The sequence below is a fragment of the Rhinatrema bivittatum genome, chromosome 4 (assembly GCF_901001135.1).
Source record: "Rhinatrema bivittatum chromosome 4, aRhiBiv1.1, whole genome shotgun sequence".
Taxonomy (NCBI): Eukaryota; Metazoa; Chordata; class Amphibia; order Gymnophiona; family Rhinatrematidae; genus Rhinatrema; species Rhinatrema bivittatum.
The window spans coordinates 98,398,547-98,416,109 of record NC_042618.1 but is presented as its reverse complement, the minus strand read 5'-3'; the positions used below and the strand labels follow the sequence as shown (position 1 = coordinate 98,416,109).

The 17,563-nt window shown below is 43.7% G+C and overlaps 1 protein-coding gene across 7 annotated transcripts in view; it reads left to right on the top strand.

Moving 5' to 3' along the window:
• Positions 1–17,563, top strand: part of MIA2 (MIA SH3 domain ER export factor 2) — a 316,566-nt gene that overhangs the window by 277,360 nt on the left and 21,643 nt on the right. For all 7 annotated transcript variants that reach the window (XM_029598487.1, XM_029598488.1, XM_029598489.1 and 4 more), the window contains one exon: positions 16,193–16,263. In XM_029598487.1, the coding sequence (XP_029454347.1) occupies positions 16,193–16,263 (71 nt within the window). The remainder of the gene's footprint in view (positions 1–16,192; positions 16,264–17,563) is intronic.

The window sequence follows — 17,563 nt, the reverse complement described above, 5'->3', positions numbered from 1 at the left end:
TATGTATACCCTGGAGGAGAGGAGGAGCAGAAGTGATATGATACAGACTTTCAGATACTTGAAAGGTTTTAATGATCCATGGTCAACAACAAACCTTTTTCGTTGGGGAAAAAAATCAGTAGAATTAGGGGTCACGATTTGAAACTCCAGGGAGGAAGACTCATTTCCAATGTCAGGAAGTATTTCTTCACAGAGAGGGTGGTAGATACCTGGAATGTCCTTCCAGAGGAAGTGGTGAAGACTAAAACTGTGAAGCATTTCAAAGGGGCATGGGATAAACACTGGATCCATAAAGGCTAGAGGATGGGAATGAAGAGAAGAGGCATGGGGCTGGCTTGCTGGAATGGTGGCTACTACATGGTGATTACTACCCTTACTCAATAAGCCTTCACACGGTTAATGCAACTCCAACATTGCTCTCTGCTTCAACGGCAAGGGGAAATGTGGAAAAGAGGATTTGCATTCAGACAACAACCAACAAGAACTGAACCGCACAGTCTGGGTAAACAAATAAGCGTGGGGGTAACTTGCTTGTTGCGCTGGTTACTACCCTAAACCAATTAAGCCTGATACTTTACTTTGAATGCATATCCAGTGTTGCTTTTTGCTTCAATGGCAGGGAGAAGTGTGGAAAAGAGGATTTAGATTTGGACAACATCCAACAAGGCATTGATCTGTGCAGGCTGGGTAAACAAGCATCGGGGTAACTTGCTTGATGCGGTGGTTACTACCCTTAACCATTAAGCCTTATGCTTCACTTTTGATGCAACTCCAACATTACTCTCTGCATCAACGACAGGGGGTGGCAGGAAATTTGAATCAAACAGTTACCAACAAGAGCCCTGAACTTGGGTCGGTGAAACAGATAACTAGAGGAGAATAAGTGTGGGAGCTTGCTGGGCAGACTGGATGGGCCGTTTAGTTTTTTTCTGCCGTCATTTCTATGTTTCTATGTACCTGGGCGGGTCGGAGAATGTGGTGACAGACAGGCTGAGCCGAGCCTTCCGGCCCCACGAGTAGTCCCTGAAACAAGAAGCAGCGGATCAGATATTCTGGCTCTGGGGGACCCCGGATGTGGATCTGTTCGCATCCCCCTGCAACAGGAAGGTGGATCAGTTTTGTTCCCTGTCAAGTGGGGACAGCAAACCAGCCTCAGATGCCTTTGCCCGCCATTGGGACAAGGGCCTTCTGTATGTGTAATCCTCTGCTTCCTCTGGTGATGAAGACTCTCCTGAAGCTCTGACAGGATAGGGGAACTATGGTCCTCATAGCCCCTCATTGGCTGAGGCAGATCTGGTTTCCAATCTTGCGGGATCTCTCCCTCTGGGAACCAATCAATCTGTGGACTTCCCCAGACCTCCTCATGCAGGATCGGGGCAGGCTGTGCCATTCCAACCTCTGGGCCTTGTCCCTGACAGCTTGGATGTTGCGAGGTTGATTCTGTAGCCCCTCGATCTCTCTGATGTGTCTCATTAAAGACCAGCTACGTTAGGGTGCAATCATTGCCTATCAGGGTGTGGATGATTCGCCAATCTCTGTGCAACCCATTGTAGGTTGCTTTATGCGTGGTCTGCTTCAGTTGAAGCCTCCCCTGCAGCCTCCTGCGGTGTTCATGGAAGCTCCTTTTGAGCAGCTGTGTTCTTGTGACCTCAAGTACCTGACCTGGAAGGTCATATTTTTGGTCGCGATCACATCAGCACACAGAGTGAGTGAGCTTCAGGCCTTAGTGATGTATCCACCCTACATGAAGTTATTCCATGATAGGGTGGTTCTGCATACGCACCCCAAGTTCCTACCTAAGGTGGTGATGTATTTCCATCTTAACCAGTCAATCGTTCTACCCGCCTTTTTTCTCAGGCCTCATTTGTACTAGGGCGAAAGGGCTTTGCACAGTCTGGATTGTAAGAGAGCCTTAGCCTTCTGCTTGGAGTGAACGGCAAGGCATAGGCAGCCTAAGCAACTCTTCATCTCTTTTGACAAGAATAGATTAGGAGTTGCGGTTGCTAAGCAGACCCTGTCCAGCTGGCAGATTGTATCTCTTTTTGCTGTACTCAGGTGGGACTGCAGCTTGGTGGTTATGGTCAAGACTTAGAGCCATGGCAACTTCAGTGGCCCACTTGAGAGCGGTCCAAATGGACGAGATCTGCAAGGCTACGACGTGGAGTTCTCCACACTTTCGCCTCTCACTACTGTCTGGACACGGATGGCCGACACGTTAGCAACATAGACCAGTCTGTCCTCCGGAATCTCTTTCAGCTGTAAAACCCAATACTTCCTATCTATGGCCCTTTTTTCTGGTTCAGGCTGTCTCTCTCTGTTACCAACAGCACCATTGTTGTTGAGCCCGTTGTCACGTGTTAGGTGTCTGTTGGTTTTTCTGTCTTCGGGGACAGCCTGTAGCTAGGGATTCACCCGTGTGTGAAGACTACCATCCTGCTTGTCCTAGGAGAAAGCAGAGTTGCTTACCTGTAACAGGTGTTCTCCTAGGACAGCAGGATGTTAGTCCTCCCGAAACTTGCCCACCACCCCACGGAGTTGGGTTTCATTATGTTTGTTGTTTTATTTTTTCATAATTCTATGTTACAAGACTGAAGAGGGACCCCGCGTGGATAGTGGCATGCTAGGTGTGTCAGTCAAAGTTTTCCATGCCGGGCTCCATCTGATGATTCATCCATGTGTTGAGGACTAATATCCTGCTCTCCTAGGAAAACAGCTGTTACAGGTAAGCAACTCTGCTTTACCTAACAGCCTAAATTTGGCTTCCAGAACCTCCTCCCACATTTTCCTATGTTGTTGATGTCCACGTGTACCATGACAGCTGGCTTCTCCCCAGCACTGACTAAAATCCTATCTAGGTGACGCATGAGGTCTGCCATTTTTGTACCAGGCAGGCAAGTTACTAGGCGATTCTCACGTCCCCTATCCACCCAGCTATCTATATTCCTAATAATCTAATCACTAACTATGACGGCTAACCTAACTCTTCCCTTTTAGGCAGTAGCCCTGGGAGAATTGTCCTCTCTGTGAGAGGACAACACATCACCTGACGAGCAGTTCCTTGCTACAGGATTACTTCCTGCTACATCAGGGTGGTGATCTCCAACCAGGAGACCTTCCTGATCCAAGGCAGCACCAGGGCTGTCAGACTAGAGTTGGAATTTGGTTACTCTATCCCTAAAGGTCTCATCTATATACCTCTGTCTGCCTCAGCTCCTCCAGGACTTCCACTCTAGCCTCCAGAGCTTGGACTCGTTCTCTGAGAGCCAGGAGTTCTTTGCACTGAGTGCACACATACAACCTCTCACCAACCAACGGGTAAAAAAAAAAAAATATCATACATGTGACACTCTATGCAGAAGTCTGGACCTCTGGCTTCATCTTAATTTTCTTGAGTTCTTAGTTAAGTTTAGATTGCTACGAGAACAGGAATGTTTTATGTATTTTATGTATTTTATGAATGGCATCTTGTTGATAGGCGGTCGATAAATTTCAAATAAATAAATTAGAGTCTTTTAGAGTATTCACTATTAATCTGGTAGAGACCTACAAGGCGATAATTAAACTCTCAAGGGCTGGTGTAATAGTATGATTTAGATAAGAGCCTGATTGATTTTATTTTTTTAAATTAATTTATATTTATTTATTATTTTTGTATACTGACATTCGATCTCAATTGAGGTATCACACCGGTTTACATTCAGGTACTGTAGGTATTTTTCTATCCCCAGAGGGCTTACAATCTAAGTTTTTGTACCTGAGGCAATGGAGGGTAAAGTGACTTGCCCAAGGTCACAAGGAGCAGACAGCAGGACTAGAGTTTTATAATTTACAAACATAACAATAGTTTGTAACAAATATGTGGGAAATCATAATATGCAAAGAATAACTTCCAAGATGATTTTCAATAAATGAAAATAACCATTCCACTCCAAGCAGACATACGATAAACAGAAAACAGAGAGGAGCAAAAGAAATTTTAAGGGAGATTAAGTCAATAAAAGGAAAAAATTAACTCAGGAATAAAGGCCTAACATAGATATCCAGCGCTACTTAATTAACAATCATGGAAGCACAGGAGAGGAAGTGAGTGGCTTCTGGGACTCAACACATGTTTTTAGCTGGTCTGGAAGGAAAAAGATAAAACAGTCATCTCTTTTTTTAATCATACACTTGCAAGGAAAGCGAAGAAAAAAAGAAAATCCTAAAGAAACAACATCCTGATGAAAAGATAAGAATTTGAATAGTAGAGGCTAAATCAGGAAAACATTTTTACTGGTGAGGCAAAGAAGGTAACAGGATACTTCTTGAAGTAATTTCTCATTACAATATTTAAATTTAAAGAGGAAATAAATGAGACTAATAAAGTTCCTCGATCAATAACCTTCAGAGATGACTTTTCAAGAAAATTAGATCATTTTGAAATACATTATTAACTGCTAGTGTAGATAATCTAGGTTTGGGAAGAAAAAAGCATGTATTAATTGATGGTAAATTTTCACTTGTAAAACGCAAAACCTCTTGAAGAAATGTCTTCAATGTAATATAGGGAATTTCTCCAACAACTCTTGGGAAATTAAGAAACTGCAGGTTAAGGTGTCTAGCATTGTTCTCCAAATGTTCAATACGTCTAGCGAGGGCCACATGATCTTTCACCGTGGCCGCATTCAATTCCTGGGCTTTCTTTACTTTATCTTCAATCTCAGAAACTCTAGTAGACACCAAATTAACCTGAGTCTGTGTATCCGAAAGGTTCTGCTAAAATTTGGTTATAAATTGATCCGTCTTTACATTCAAGGTGTTACGAAGTCCCAAAGCCAGCCACAAGATCCCACAAGGCTTCCAAAGTCACCACCGCTGGACAAGGTGAAATCTTGTAAAACTCACCACTTCTGATATTCCCAGTTAGGGATGATGATAATCCCTTGCCTGGGTCCACATTTGTCTCTCCGGTTGAAGTGAAAATGGGGGGGGGGACACACCGGTTTCCCCGGCAAAATTAAACGCTAAAGAGGGGCCCGATTCAAGCGGTGACTTGCGAAGAGAGACTCCCTCTGCATCCAGCCCGGAAATGACATCATCCCTCTGCGCCCCAGAGGGGCTCTCGACGCTTACTCTCTGCACAGGAGGTGGCCGGAGGCTCGGATTCAGGGAGGCCTCCTCTGCCGGCGCTCGTGGCTCTCCCAAGCCGGTCCACACATCAAGTTCCTCAGTTCCCAACGATGCTGGTGAGGACATAAATCGGCTGATTTCTAATTGCTGTATGGAAGAAGGTAAGGATTCCGTAGGATATACACGGACCTTGCCCTTACGTTTGGGAGGCATTACGAGCTAGCACTCGGAGTTTCAACAAGAAATTAATCACAGCAAACACCGCACGTCCTCTCTATGCCGCCCAAGCCTGATTGATTTTTAATGAGTGTCTCTTGTCAATAAATCAAAGGATGACCTGGGGTGGGAGGGAGGGAATAACAGACACTAGAATTAACTCCCTCTGGCTTATTATCTCAGAATATATCCCACTATTTTATCTCTCCCCAAACTTTAAGTCCTAAGATTTCCCAGAACAAATCCTCTTCAGCCATCAGCAAGATGATCCTTTCCTCTTAGTTGACAGTGAAATAACTTGTATAATGTTGATTAGACCTCCTAGCAATAGCACTAGGTTCATGCAAATTAGGGCTAAAAGGTCATTTAGTACAGTACTACTTGCTCTATATGATAAGGAAGTAATACACATCTCCCACTTACCCAGGAAAGCTTTCCTCCTTTTAAATGAGCCAAATTTAGCAATATACTTCTCTATTATAAGCAAATGATGCAACACATTACTGAAGGAGGACTTGGAGAACTCCAATTCTGTGGTATTGTTTCTTTCCTAAGAAGCAAAGCTTTCTGTACACAGTTCCTGACATTTATTGCCCAGCTTCACATCTTCAGTCACCTAACCAAACCATTTTTGCATTTAGTGGCAAAGAGCAACCAAGAACATCAAATATTGCACAAGTTTCATCCATATTCACTGTATACACAAGACCGGAATAAATGGCCCAAGTTCCCACTTCCTGATTACACTTGATATATTTATCATTCAGAAATTTTGGCCAGACCGGCTCTTTTCTCTGTGAAAAATAGAATCTCATCAAGAACTTGTGTTTCCTTTATTAAAGCGTTATCTGTTAATTTTCTAATATGTTTGAAACAATCTTGATAGACTCTAATGTCAATTGGCATGGCTAATTCCTGTGACCATTTTTGTATTAGAGTATATACCTTGCACATTGCTACTGTATGCATTAATACTAAATAGAAAGTTGAAATTGCATATAATTCCTGATTTTCTAAGGGCATTGTCTCGGAGAAAATGTCCCCAGTTGTTTTACTAAATGCTCTCTTCCCAATGTCTGTATATAATGGCAAATTTGCGAAACAGCAAAAAATTGCTTGGAATTTAATTCAAACTTCTGACTGATTTCTTGAATGCTTGGGACTTTCCAGTCCTCGCTTATCAATTTAAAAATGGTGGAAGCTCAGATTTTGGATCCCTGGCAAAATGCCTCTGTTGCCAATAAGAGGTAAGAATAAAGAGACCCTAACATTTAATTTCAAATGATGACACAGCCACTTCCATATATGCTGCATTGACTGTACCAGAATGCTTTCTTTCAAATTAGTGTTTATTTTTGAAACTAAAGCATAAATTGTATGCTTTAGTTCTATTGGTTCCACTAAAGCAGCTTCCATTTCCACTGGTGTATAATAAGATGTCTGCATCATTCCATCTAAATATCATAATAAACACATCAAATTGTAATATTTGAAGTTCGGTAATCCCGAACCTCCATTATTGCAACTTTTCATTAGCATGGACAGTGCAATCCTTGGGGCCCGTTCCTTCCATAAATGCTTTCTGACAGCTGTCTCAAATCCATATCCTTTTTTCTCAGATAAATAGGCAACAGTTGGAGGATGTACAACCATTTATGAAATATCATCATGTGAAGCAATTTCCCTATCAAAGCAAGCAGAAAAAAAGACCATTGCTGCAATAATTTGTTAAAACAGAACTGAAAAATTTAAAGTACGTGTTAGAATATCACTAGGTAAATCAATGCCTAAGTATTTATATTTAAAACTGTTTATTGAAAAATCATATTGAAACATATGCTTGACATAAATTGATTCCTGATGCATATCAAGTAACATACGGACAAGTCATAGAAAACAATGTTTTTTTATCATCACCCATTTTTATCCCATCCCTTCCCCCACCCCAGAACACAAACCACTAATGGCTGGACTAAATAAAACACACAGAGCTATCTCTAGGGACATGGTACATTTCAACATATCAGATGTGGTATTTCCCAGCATTCCATGCAAACTAATAAACAAAACATTAATACCTCCCCTCCTTCTATCCATGCCCCATTCAATGCATTAAAGGCTGAAGGCTTATGAAATAAAGCCTTGCATTACAGCTGCAGTAGATGACACCGCTCAAGAGCGGTCAGCAGGTTTGTAGCTCTGATGGATAATTAATCACCTCACTTTTAGCCCTGGGAGAAAGTTGTTGTAAATAAGGGTACCATACCCTGATTAATTTTAGCTTACTCTTAAAAGATCAGGCCGTGTTTTGGTTTCCATTAGCATTAAACCATGTAGTTTGTTTCTCCAAAACCAGAAAGAGGGTGGCAAACAGGCTTTCCTGAGCAAAAGATGAATACCCTACCCTTGTACTTTAAAGGATGCAGGCACATTGAAAAGAACCCCCTCGCGTGCTAATATTATTGACTCTCCCAGCAAATAGATTAAGTATTTGCAAATTTAATCCCCAAAATTTTTTTCCAACTGGGTAAGTCCAAATGTAATGTGCCTCTAAACCTGCTGACATGTGATGCATAGATCTGATGCCAAAATGCCCACTCTGCACAGCCAGGTTGGTATTATGCCCTCTTCAGGAACCTATATTGTATTTCTCTAAGATTCACATCTTCTCTCAGTTAAGGGATTCGAGCAAAGGACCAAGAGAATTGTGAGCTCTCTTAACAGGCCAATACAGTAAAGTGTGCTCCGGCGGAGCGCACTGTTAGCCCCCGGTTGGACGCGCGTTTTCAACGTGCTATTTTTACCCCTTATACAGTAAGGGGTAATAACGCGTGGAAAACGCGCGTCCAACCCCCCCCCCTACCAATCCTGAAACTAATAGCGCCCGCAACATGCAAATGCATGTTGATGGGCCTATTAGTTATTCCTGCGCGATACAGAAAGTAAAATGTGCAGCCAAGCCGCACATTTTACTTTCAGAAATTAACGCCTGCCAAAGGCAGGAGTTAATTTACCCTCCGACTTAATATCATAGCGATATTAAGTTGGAGGCTCCAAAAGTAAAAGTAAAAAAAAATAAATTTAAAATCTGCCCGCGGGTTGGAAGACTGATGTTCAATTTTGCCAGCATCTGTTTTCCAAACCCGTGGCTGTCAGTGGGTTCGAGAACCGATGCCTGTAAAATTGAGCGTCAGCTGTCAAACCCGCTGCAGCCGCCACTTCTGTCAAAGAGGAGGCGCTAGGAACACTCTAGTGTCCCTAGCGTCTCCTTTTACCGCGGGCCCTCATTTGAATATTTTTTTTTTCTGAATCGCGCACCCAGGAGAGTGGCCTAGGCACCCAGGAGAGTGGGCGCTCGCTAGCTCTCCCGCGGGGTTTTCTGTATCGGTCTGCTAATTATTTGGGAGCTCCATTTGCCATTTAGTGAGTAGCGCATTGCAAGTAAAGGTAGATCAAAAACTAGAGAGGGATTTATGAATACGAGATATCCCAAGTCTGTTACGAATTTCTATCTAAAAGAATTCTTCAGTCTGGGTTAAAAATTTTCCTTTAAATTAGCTCCCTACATTGAAGAAAGGTAATGTTTTAACTGAAGATATGCATAGAAGTACTTGGGGTGTAGAGTGAAGCTATTTTGTATATCTGGATAAGGCAACAATATACCCTGAGTTGCCCAGTGCAAGAAGGCCCCTGAGTGAATGCCTGAGGTAAAGTCTAGATTTCCATGTATTGGGAAGTAGACTGATTTCTTTGGATCATGCCCCAACTTCCCACACAGGTGTGTCCAAACCTTTCGCAAAGGCACAGCCAGGGTCTTATGATGCATAGCCTGTGTCAAGTGCTCTGTTTTCGCATGTAAAATAAAACAGGGATGAGAAGACTCTACCAGATCCTTTACCAAGTCTTAAGGGTATAAATTAAGAGATGCAGAAGATCCAATCCTTAACGTGTTTTAACAGACATGCCATATTATACTGTTCCATATCATGGATACCCAAACCACCCTTTTGCTAGCTAGCAACGTCTTGCCTGTCAGAATCGTAGCTCTCTTACCCCACCAAATGAAGCGGGACAGCATGGCATATGCTAGCTTGATGTCTCTTTTTTGTAACAGCAGCGGGACTGCCTGCAAGACATAAAGCTATTGGGGCCAGGGAATCGTTTTAAATAGATTCACTCTGCTGGTCACTGAGAGGGGAAGGCGGTTCCATCTAAGAACTTGTTTTTCATCTTTCTTAATAATGGCAAAATATTAAAATCATGCAGCCTAGTAAGAACTATTGGGAGCGCCACACCAAGGTATTTGAGTCCTTAGCCCACCTGAGGGGAAAACCTGGACCACAGAGAGTTTTAACCTCAGTGTGAGATACTATGACTTCTGACTTGTGCAAATTAACCCCTAGATTCATCAAAATGCTATGATATCACATGGCTAACACCTGCAGTAAGAGAAAGGGGCATGGTTAGGGTAATTTTTAGAATGACCGCACCATGCGGCAACATAGTGAATCACATAGGTAGTATCACATGGTGCGGTAAACTTTTCACAACCCCACGATACTTCCTCTTTCACAGCTCACAAAGTGGGGGGGGGGGGGGGAGAAGGAGAGGGGGAGAGAGAGAGAAGACTATAAGGCCTTCATATTATTCAACTATTTATATGCCTATAGGAGGACTAGCTAATAGCTCGAAGTGAGGTGGTGGTTTCGGGTTTAGGGGTCAGTTTTACATGCAGAGTAAGGTGTACGAACTGCACAGTACACCTCGGTGAAGATTTGACGTCATTTGGAGTGAGGAAAGTCTCCCAAAGATGAGATTTCTACAATGCTTTTGCCCACTGGAATGCCCACAATACTGATGTTTTGGCAAGTGGCCCTCAAGAGAAGCTCTAAAGATAAATAAACAGGAGGGGTGAAAGAGGGCAGCCTTGGCGCATGCCCCTATGTAAAGGGAACTCTCTAGTTAGTAATCCATTCACCAAGATCTACGCTATAGGATTGGAATATAGCAATTGAATTGTATTCAGTCACATTCCATCCTGTCCAAATTTCTCAAGAACATAAAAGAGGTAATCCCACATGACCCGGTTAAAAAGGCCTTCTCGGCCAGCAAAGGTGAAATATTGCAGCATTTTCTCCAATGCATGGTGGCCAACAATTTCTACATGTTGAAAACAAGATGCCTACCTTGGCCAAAGGCCACCTGTTATGCAATGAGGTCTGGTATAAATATGACCAGACGGTCTGCAAAGATCTCAGCTAACAGTTTGAGATTGAGATTAAATTTAGGCCTATATGATTCCGCTTGAAGGGGCTCTTTCCCTTTTTTAGGCAGAAGAGTGATCAGTGCTGTATTGGTTTTGTAGAGAAAGCGCTGAGTTGCAATAATATATTCAAACATTGTGTGCAGGAGCATAGATAGCTTGTTGATTTATTATTTTATAAAATGTACCCCCATGGCCATCGAGCCTTGGAGCTTGGTAATAAGGGGCTCTTTGAATCCCATATTGGCTCCCCTGAATATGGATTGGACTATTCATCTTTGCTAACTGTAAAGCCGTGAGCTGCAGAAGGGCAATCTTTTGGGGGAAAAAAAAAATCTCTAGCCTCTATATCTCCTGGCTACCGTGCATATAGCTGTTGGAAGTAGTCCAGAAAATTTCCTGAAGTCCCTCTGTAGAATTAACTATGTTGTTCCCATTATTTTGTGCAGCAGCAAAGTATTTGGCACCCATCTTATGTTTGACCAGCGAGGCCAACAATTTACCTGCTTTGTTACCATACTGAAATAGTTGATATTTTTAATAAAACATTGACTTTACATTCTCTGGTGAATCAGCAAATTAACAGCTGCCAGAGAGGAGAAGTAATCCGCTTAGTCAGATCCATTTGCTGCTTGCAAACTGTAATATGTCTTTGCATACCTGATGCCCATGCCTTAATATTTTAGAATCCATGGCCCTGCATTTGTGTATCAGAAAAGCAGTTATCTCGCCTTAAAGCATTAGCTTTGCTGTCTCCCAAAAGAGAGCTGTTTCTCCAACATGACTCTTATGTTCCTGGTATTTATAGAAACATAGAAATGAAGGCAGAAGAAGACCAAACGGCCCATCCAGTCTGCCCAGCAAGCTTCACACTTTTTTTGTTCTCATACTTATCTGTCTCTCTTGGCTCTTAGTAACCTTTTGGTTCTATTTCCCTTCCACCCCCACCATTAATGTAGAGAGCAGTGTTGGAACTGCATCTAAGTGAAATATCTAGCTTAATTAGTTAGGGGTAGTAACCGCCGCAATAAGCAAGCTACACCCATGCTCATTTGTTTACCCAGACTATGTAATTCAGTCCTTGTTGGTGGTTGTCTGAATATAGATCCACTTTTCTTCATTCCCCCTGCCATTGAAGCAGAGAGCTATGCTGGATATGCGTGAAGTATCGGTCTTTCTCCCCTGCCGTTGAAGCAGAGAGCTATGCTGGATATGCGTATTTGATATGGATATTTGAGCCACTTTTGCTCTCAAAAAGCCTGGAATCCGGAGTCTTTAGCCAATTACACTGTCAATCATCATTGACAGCTTTCCCGCCATATGTCTGGCTAATAAAGCTCTACCCATTTAAACGCATGGCCAGAAACCTCCAGGGATCCATTCACAGCTTCGGACAATTTAGAAAACAAAGTAGTGGATAATAAGAGATAGTCTATGTGAGCTTGGGACACATGCAGCCGTGATACGTGCATGTAACCACGCTCAGTAGGATATAAGATGCACCATGTATCCAAAAGATCCAGCTGCTTACATAAAAAGGATACACCTTTATGACGTGAGAATTTTTCAGTTGGCCTGGGGTGAGACTTATCCAGCACCAATTCATGTACCAAGGTTAGGTAACCTCCAGAAACCAGAGATCCAGATTGGAGATCGTGCAGCATGAGTAAAGGACGTGAAAAATGTGATCATAATTATTTGGGGCATACACATTGCAAAGAGTTACAGGTGTCCTGAAGAGGGACCCCTTAAGAATAAGAAATCTGACTCCTGTATCTTTAATAGTCGAAGAGACAGATTCTTATTGACTGATTTTGCAAATCCTGCTTTACGTGTTCCAGAGGAAGCACAACAGGCTTTGGCAACCCACCATTTGCACCACTTGCTATATTCTAGGCCATTTAAGTGCCATCTCCTGGATCATGGCTATGTTTGCTCAATGTCTTTTTAAGAGCTTTAAAATGTTTTCCCTCTCAATTGGGGATCCTAAGCGAAAGACATTCCAGGATGTAATTCTGATACTACTACTCACGGAGGCTCTCTCCGCAAAGAAATAATCTTCACAGCCTCTACCCTACTAAATAAGGGGACTCCCGCCTTCCAGCCTAGGGCGACCTTCGCCCTCTTCTCTTAATAAATCAAACAGTGCATTCCGATAAAATTTGACACAAGATTTTCCTCGACAAATAAATCTCAATCGATGCCCCTCCCATACTGCTTCCCAACCTGACTTTCTCCAAACCTTTACCCATCCCCCTAACCATCCCTCTCCTGCCCAGCCCGCTTTTCCTTTCCACTTTTCTGCCTCCCAACCAAGGGCCACCTCCCTCGGGACCGATCACATATAGGATGCTTTGAAGCCCCCCCAACCCCATCCCTGCCAAAGTAAAGAATGTACATAATGCCAGATGAAACACTTAAATGTACAGAAGAGAATTTGTATGCATAGAGAATCAAACAAGCAAAGGCTGGCTCTTATTAGGCATATAAAAGAGTTAACAGTGATTAAGAGTGTGGCTTTACTTTGATTACTGGATGCACCACCAGAGATCCATAGGGGAAAACTGCAGATGTGATCCTCGTTGCTTTCTCCCTAGTGCTAGAGCTCGGTGAGAACCTTGTAAAGCACGCCCCCCCCCCCCCCCCCCCCCCCCCCCCCGGTTGTACAGAAAAGGCAAATTCCTAGCATGTAGACAGATGGACTCAGGAACAGTGGATTATACGCCTGTCAGAAAGCTCTGTTGTAAAAGCTGTTATTTAGCAATCTGTAGTTATTTAGAATAGTTGTGGGTGGATCCTTGGACCAGTGGCAGGTGACCACGCCCTCGGGGGAAATCCCGAGAGGGACCACTGGTCAGGCTTAGTTTGGAGACAGACACACACTAGTTCTTTTATTAGACAATATAGTAAACCACCAGAGGTGGCATTAGTGAGCTGGAAGCGCCCAGCTGGGCTGTAGTCCCTCAGGTACTGGAACAGCGATCCCCAGGTGGCTGAGCTGTAGAGAAACTAAGAAAGTGAGTAGGCAGTATATGCAGAGTTCTGGAACAAGTCCTTGATGGTAACACTCACACAATAATCTCTTGAGGCAGCCCAGGAGATGGTATGCATTAGGCCCTCGAGGAGCGAGAACCTGATCCCAGGGAAAGCTCTGAGAGATAGATGGAAACTCACTGATGTTGTAAGCAGCGATGACTTCTTAGCAGAAGTGGTATCCAGGAGCAAGTCCGGGACGTGGGCCTTCGAGGAGCGAGTACCGGTTCCGGACTGCGACCTGAAAAGAAAAAGAGAGAGCGAGGCCCCCGAGGAGCAGGTACCTCTAGTGAAGTCTGAGGAGGCAGAGTAGCTGGGTTTGCGGAGAGCGAATCCCATCCGCAGCAACCAGGAGGAAGCTAGGTAAACCAATCCCTTGCTAACTTGTCTTGTTAGCGAAAACTGAGACCTTAAATATCTGGAGCTGGTGACGTCATCTCAGGGGGACGCCCCTGAGGTTCGCGTCAACGCTGGTACATCAGTTGGGCCACGCGCGCGCCCTTAGGCATCTGGTCAACATGGCAGCTTGCAGTGTCGAGCCGGTCCGGGAACGTCGGAGGAGGATGGCATGGAGACGCCGCAGCAGCTAGTCTTCCATCAACCCCGAAGGGAGTCGCCAATGAGGTGAGGTGGGCGGAGCGGAGACGTCGGGCAGCGACGGACACAACAGCTCCCCTGCCAGCAGATGTAGACGGAGCAAGCTGAAGACACAGTATATATACTCCTGCAGTGACCCCAGCCTGCCAGTTTTCTACATCTCCAGCAGATGGGGAGCGTGCATCTCCCTATGGGGATTGCTGTGAATTTTGAAAGGAGAATTTTAAATTGAGGTGGATCACGTGATCCTTTTTGTGCCGCCCTTCTCTTTTCCAATATGATTGCTCAGAATGAAACTAGATGTTTCATTAATGATGTATATTATGGGGTCCTGGATGACTCACAGACTTGGCACATAATTTAAAACCCCCTACCCTTTCACCAGTAGGTCACTAGTTTTGATCTAGTCAAGTCAGTAGTGGTAGGCCATATGAACACCATTTGAAGGCCTTTGGCTAGTTCCCAATAGACCACTATCATTTGTACTTACTGTTGTAATTTTAAAGGCTTTAGCTCTTGTTATGGCTTGAAAATGATAATATTTGTGGATAAATGTAAATTGTAAATGTAAATTGTTAATTGTTATTCTCTGGTTATGACTTCCTTGTTTTCTATCCTTCATACTGCCTATTGGTTACCCCTGCGCCCAGTTACTCTCCCTGTTGAAATGTACTTTCCAAGCTTGCAGTTATTATGTGAACCGGTATGATGTCCCCACTAATACCGGTATATAAAAGTTTCTAAATAAATAAATAAAATAAATACTTATTTTTAGTTGCAAAACCATAAGAGAACATAAGAACTAAGATTTGCCATACTGGATCATACCAAAGGTCTATCGAGCCCAGTATCCTATTTCTAACAGTAGCCAAACCAGGTCATAAATATCTGGCAGGATCCCAAACGATAAATAAATTCCATGCTGCTTATCCCAGGGATAAGAAGTGGATTTCTGCAACTCCATCTTAATAAGGGTTTATGGACTTTTCCTCCAGGAACTTGTCCAAACCTTTTAAACACAGCTACACTAACAGCTTTCACCACATCCTCTGTCAATGAATTCCAGCGCTTAATTATTTCTCATGTTATTTTTAAATGTACAACTTAGTAACTCATTGTGTATCCCCTAGTCTTTGTACTTTTTGAAAAAGTAAACAACTGAGTCACGTTTACTCGTTCCACTCCACTCATTATTTTATAGACCTCTATCATATCTCCCCTCAGCCATCTCTTCTCCAAGTTGAAGAGTCCTAACCTCTTTAGCCTTTCTTCATAGGGGAATGGTTCCATCTTCTTTGTTTTGGTTTCCCTTCTCTGTACCTTTTCTAATTCCACTATATCATTTTTGAGATCTGATGACCAGAACTGCACACAATACTCAAGTTAAGTTGCACCATGGAGCGATACAGAAGCATTATGATATTCTCAGTTTTATTCTCCATTCCTTTCCTAATAATCCCTAGCAATCCCTAGCATTCTATTTGCTTTCTTGACTGCTGCAGCACACTGAGCAGAAGATTTCAGTGTATTATCATGACTCTTATAGTGTGACTGATCTGTAGTAGGTTAGGTTGAGGATACTGTAGTGTCTTTTTGAATGTCAGAACTCTGTAGTGTTCCTATTCAATTCTGACAGTTTTCCATATCACTATATATACAGCATGGCACTTTCTAATAAAGAAATAACAGAAGAATGCCAAGGTGAGGGTGTTTTGTTTTTTTTTTTTAAGAAGTGCTCAATTGTACAGAATAGTGAAATGGTATAATTCGAGGAGTCTGATTTTAAAAAGCATGGTCTTAGTATGTGTGACTTTAAATAATGTAATGATCAAGAACACATGGGATTGATTTGTTTGTATGAAAGATTTGGTGTACTAGGATTCATTCAACAATGCTTTTAAAAATTTAGCTAAGTATGGTCGGTATGAAATATATGAATGCAATGATTTTGTTCTGTTGACTATTTTTGAACAGATGGACAGCCACCCACCGAAAATAATTTGGGATATGAGTATAGTGGAAATGGATCCAAGGAGAATTTAGGTGTAAGTATAAAAAAAACAAACATAAAAAAAAAACACCCAACAACTTGAAAATAGTTTTAGTAAATAACTGTCTCCCAGGACAATTAGGATGTTAGTCCTCACATATGGGTGACATCATCAGATGGAGCCCTGTCACGGAATACTTTTGTCAAAGTTTCTAGAACTTTGTCTGGCCCACAGAGCATGCCCAGCATGCCACTAACCCTGTGGCCACCAGAGGTCCCCCTTCAGTCTCTTTTTTTTCCGCGCAGCAGTTGCCTTGCGGTTTAGGAGCTATGTGAGAAATTTCTTACAACTTTCCTTATAGAAATATTTGAAGTTTAACTTCTTAAAAAATCACTCACCAGGGTCCCCCCATCGCGCTCTGTTCCCTCCAACGCTTGGTAAGTTTTTTTCCTGTACTTTGCGGTTGGTTCCTGGCAGCTTACCACCTCGATGCCCGACGGTCACCGACCACGCGCCCGCCATTTTTCAGCATGGCAACCAGGTTTAGGAAATGCCCCGAGTGTCCGAGGACCATGTCATTATGGACCCGCATAATGTTTGCGTTTTGTGCTTAGGGCCCTCGCATGACGTCCGATGCCCCAGTTGCGCACAAATGACCCCCAAAGGCCGGCGCTTAACTGGACAAGATGGAGCATTTGTTTGCGTTGAAACGCTCTGCTCCATCGACTCCAGCTCAAGTGGCTCCGACCGGAGAGGGTCCATCGACCTCGGAGACGCCTCGCCAGGAACATCGCGGAGCAGGTGACCGTCCGTTACCAACACCCTCGAAGGCATTGGCGTCATCGTCCTCTGTGCCGGAGAAGGACCGGACCAAGCACCGAGGGAAGCATAGTCACCGGTACCGATGTGCATCCCTGCCCAGTGCCGGCACCCGATACCGCAGTGGCATTGATTCTCACCGAGCCACCTACGAAGAGGGCCCAGGGAGAGGAGCCCCCATACTCCTCTGGACCCTGGGACCCCGAGGCATTCCCCACTGATATGTGCCGGCTCTGAGCCTCCACAGATCGCTGTGGAGCGTCCAGTAACGCCTAGCCTGCCTCATACCCCAGGCGCAGTGCTATCAATGCCAGCCTTCAGGGAGGAATTGGACAAACTGGTCCAAGAGGCAATGCTCAATGCCCTCCAGGGCTTTAAGTCTGCACCGGTGCCGTAACAACGCCCTCGATGTTCGCACCACTCCTCGAGCGCCTGGACACCCTCATCGGTGCCCTGCCGACTCAACCCGTGCCATCGGACACGCTGGCACCGAGTCGACCATCGAGGCCTCCGCAGGTCCCGATTCTCATACTGG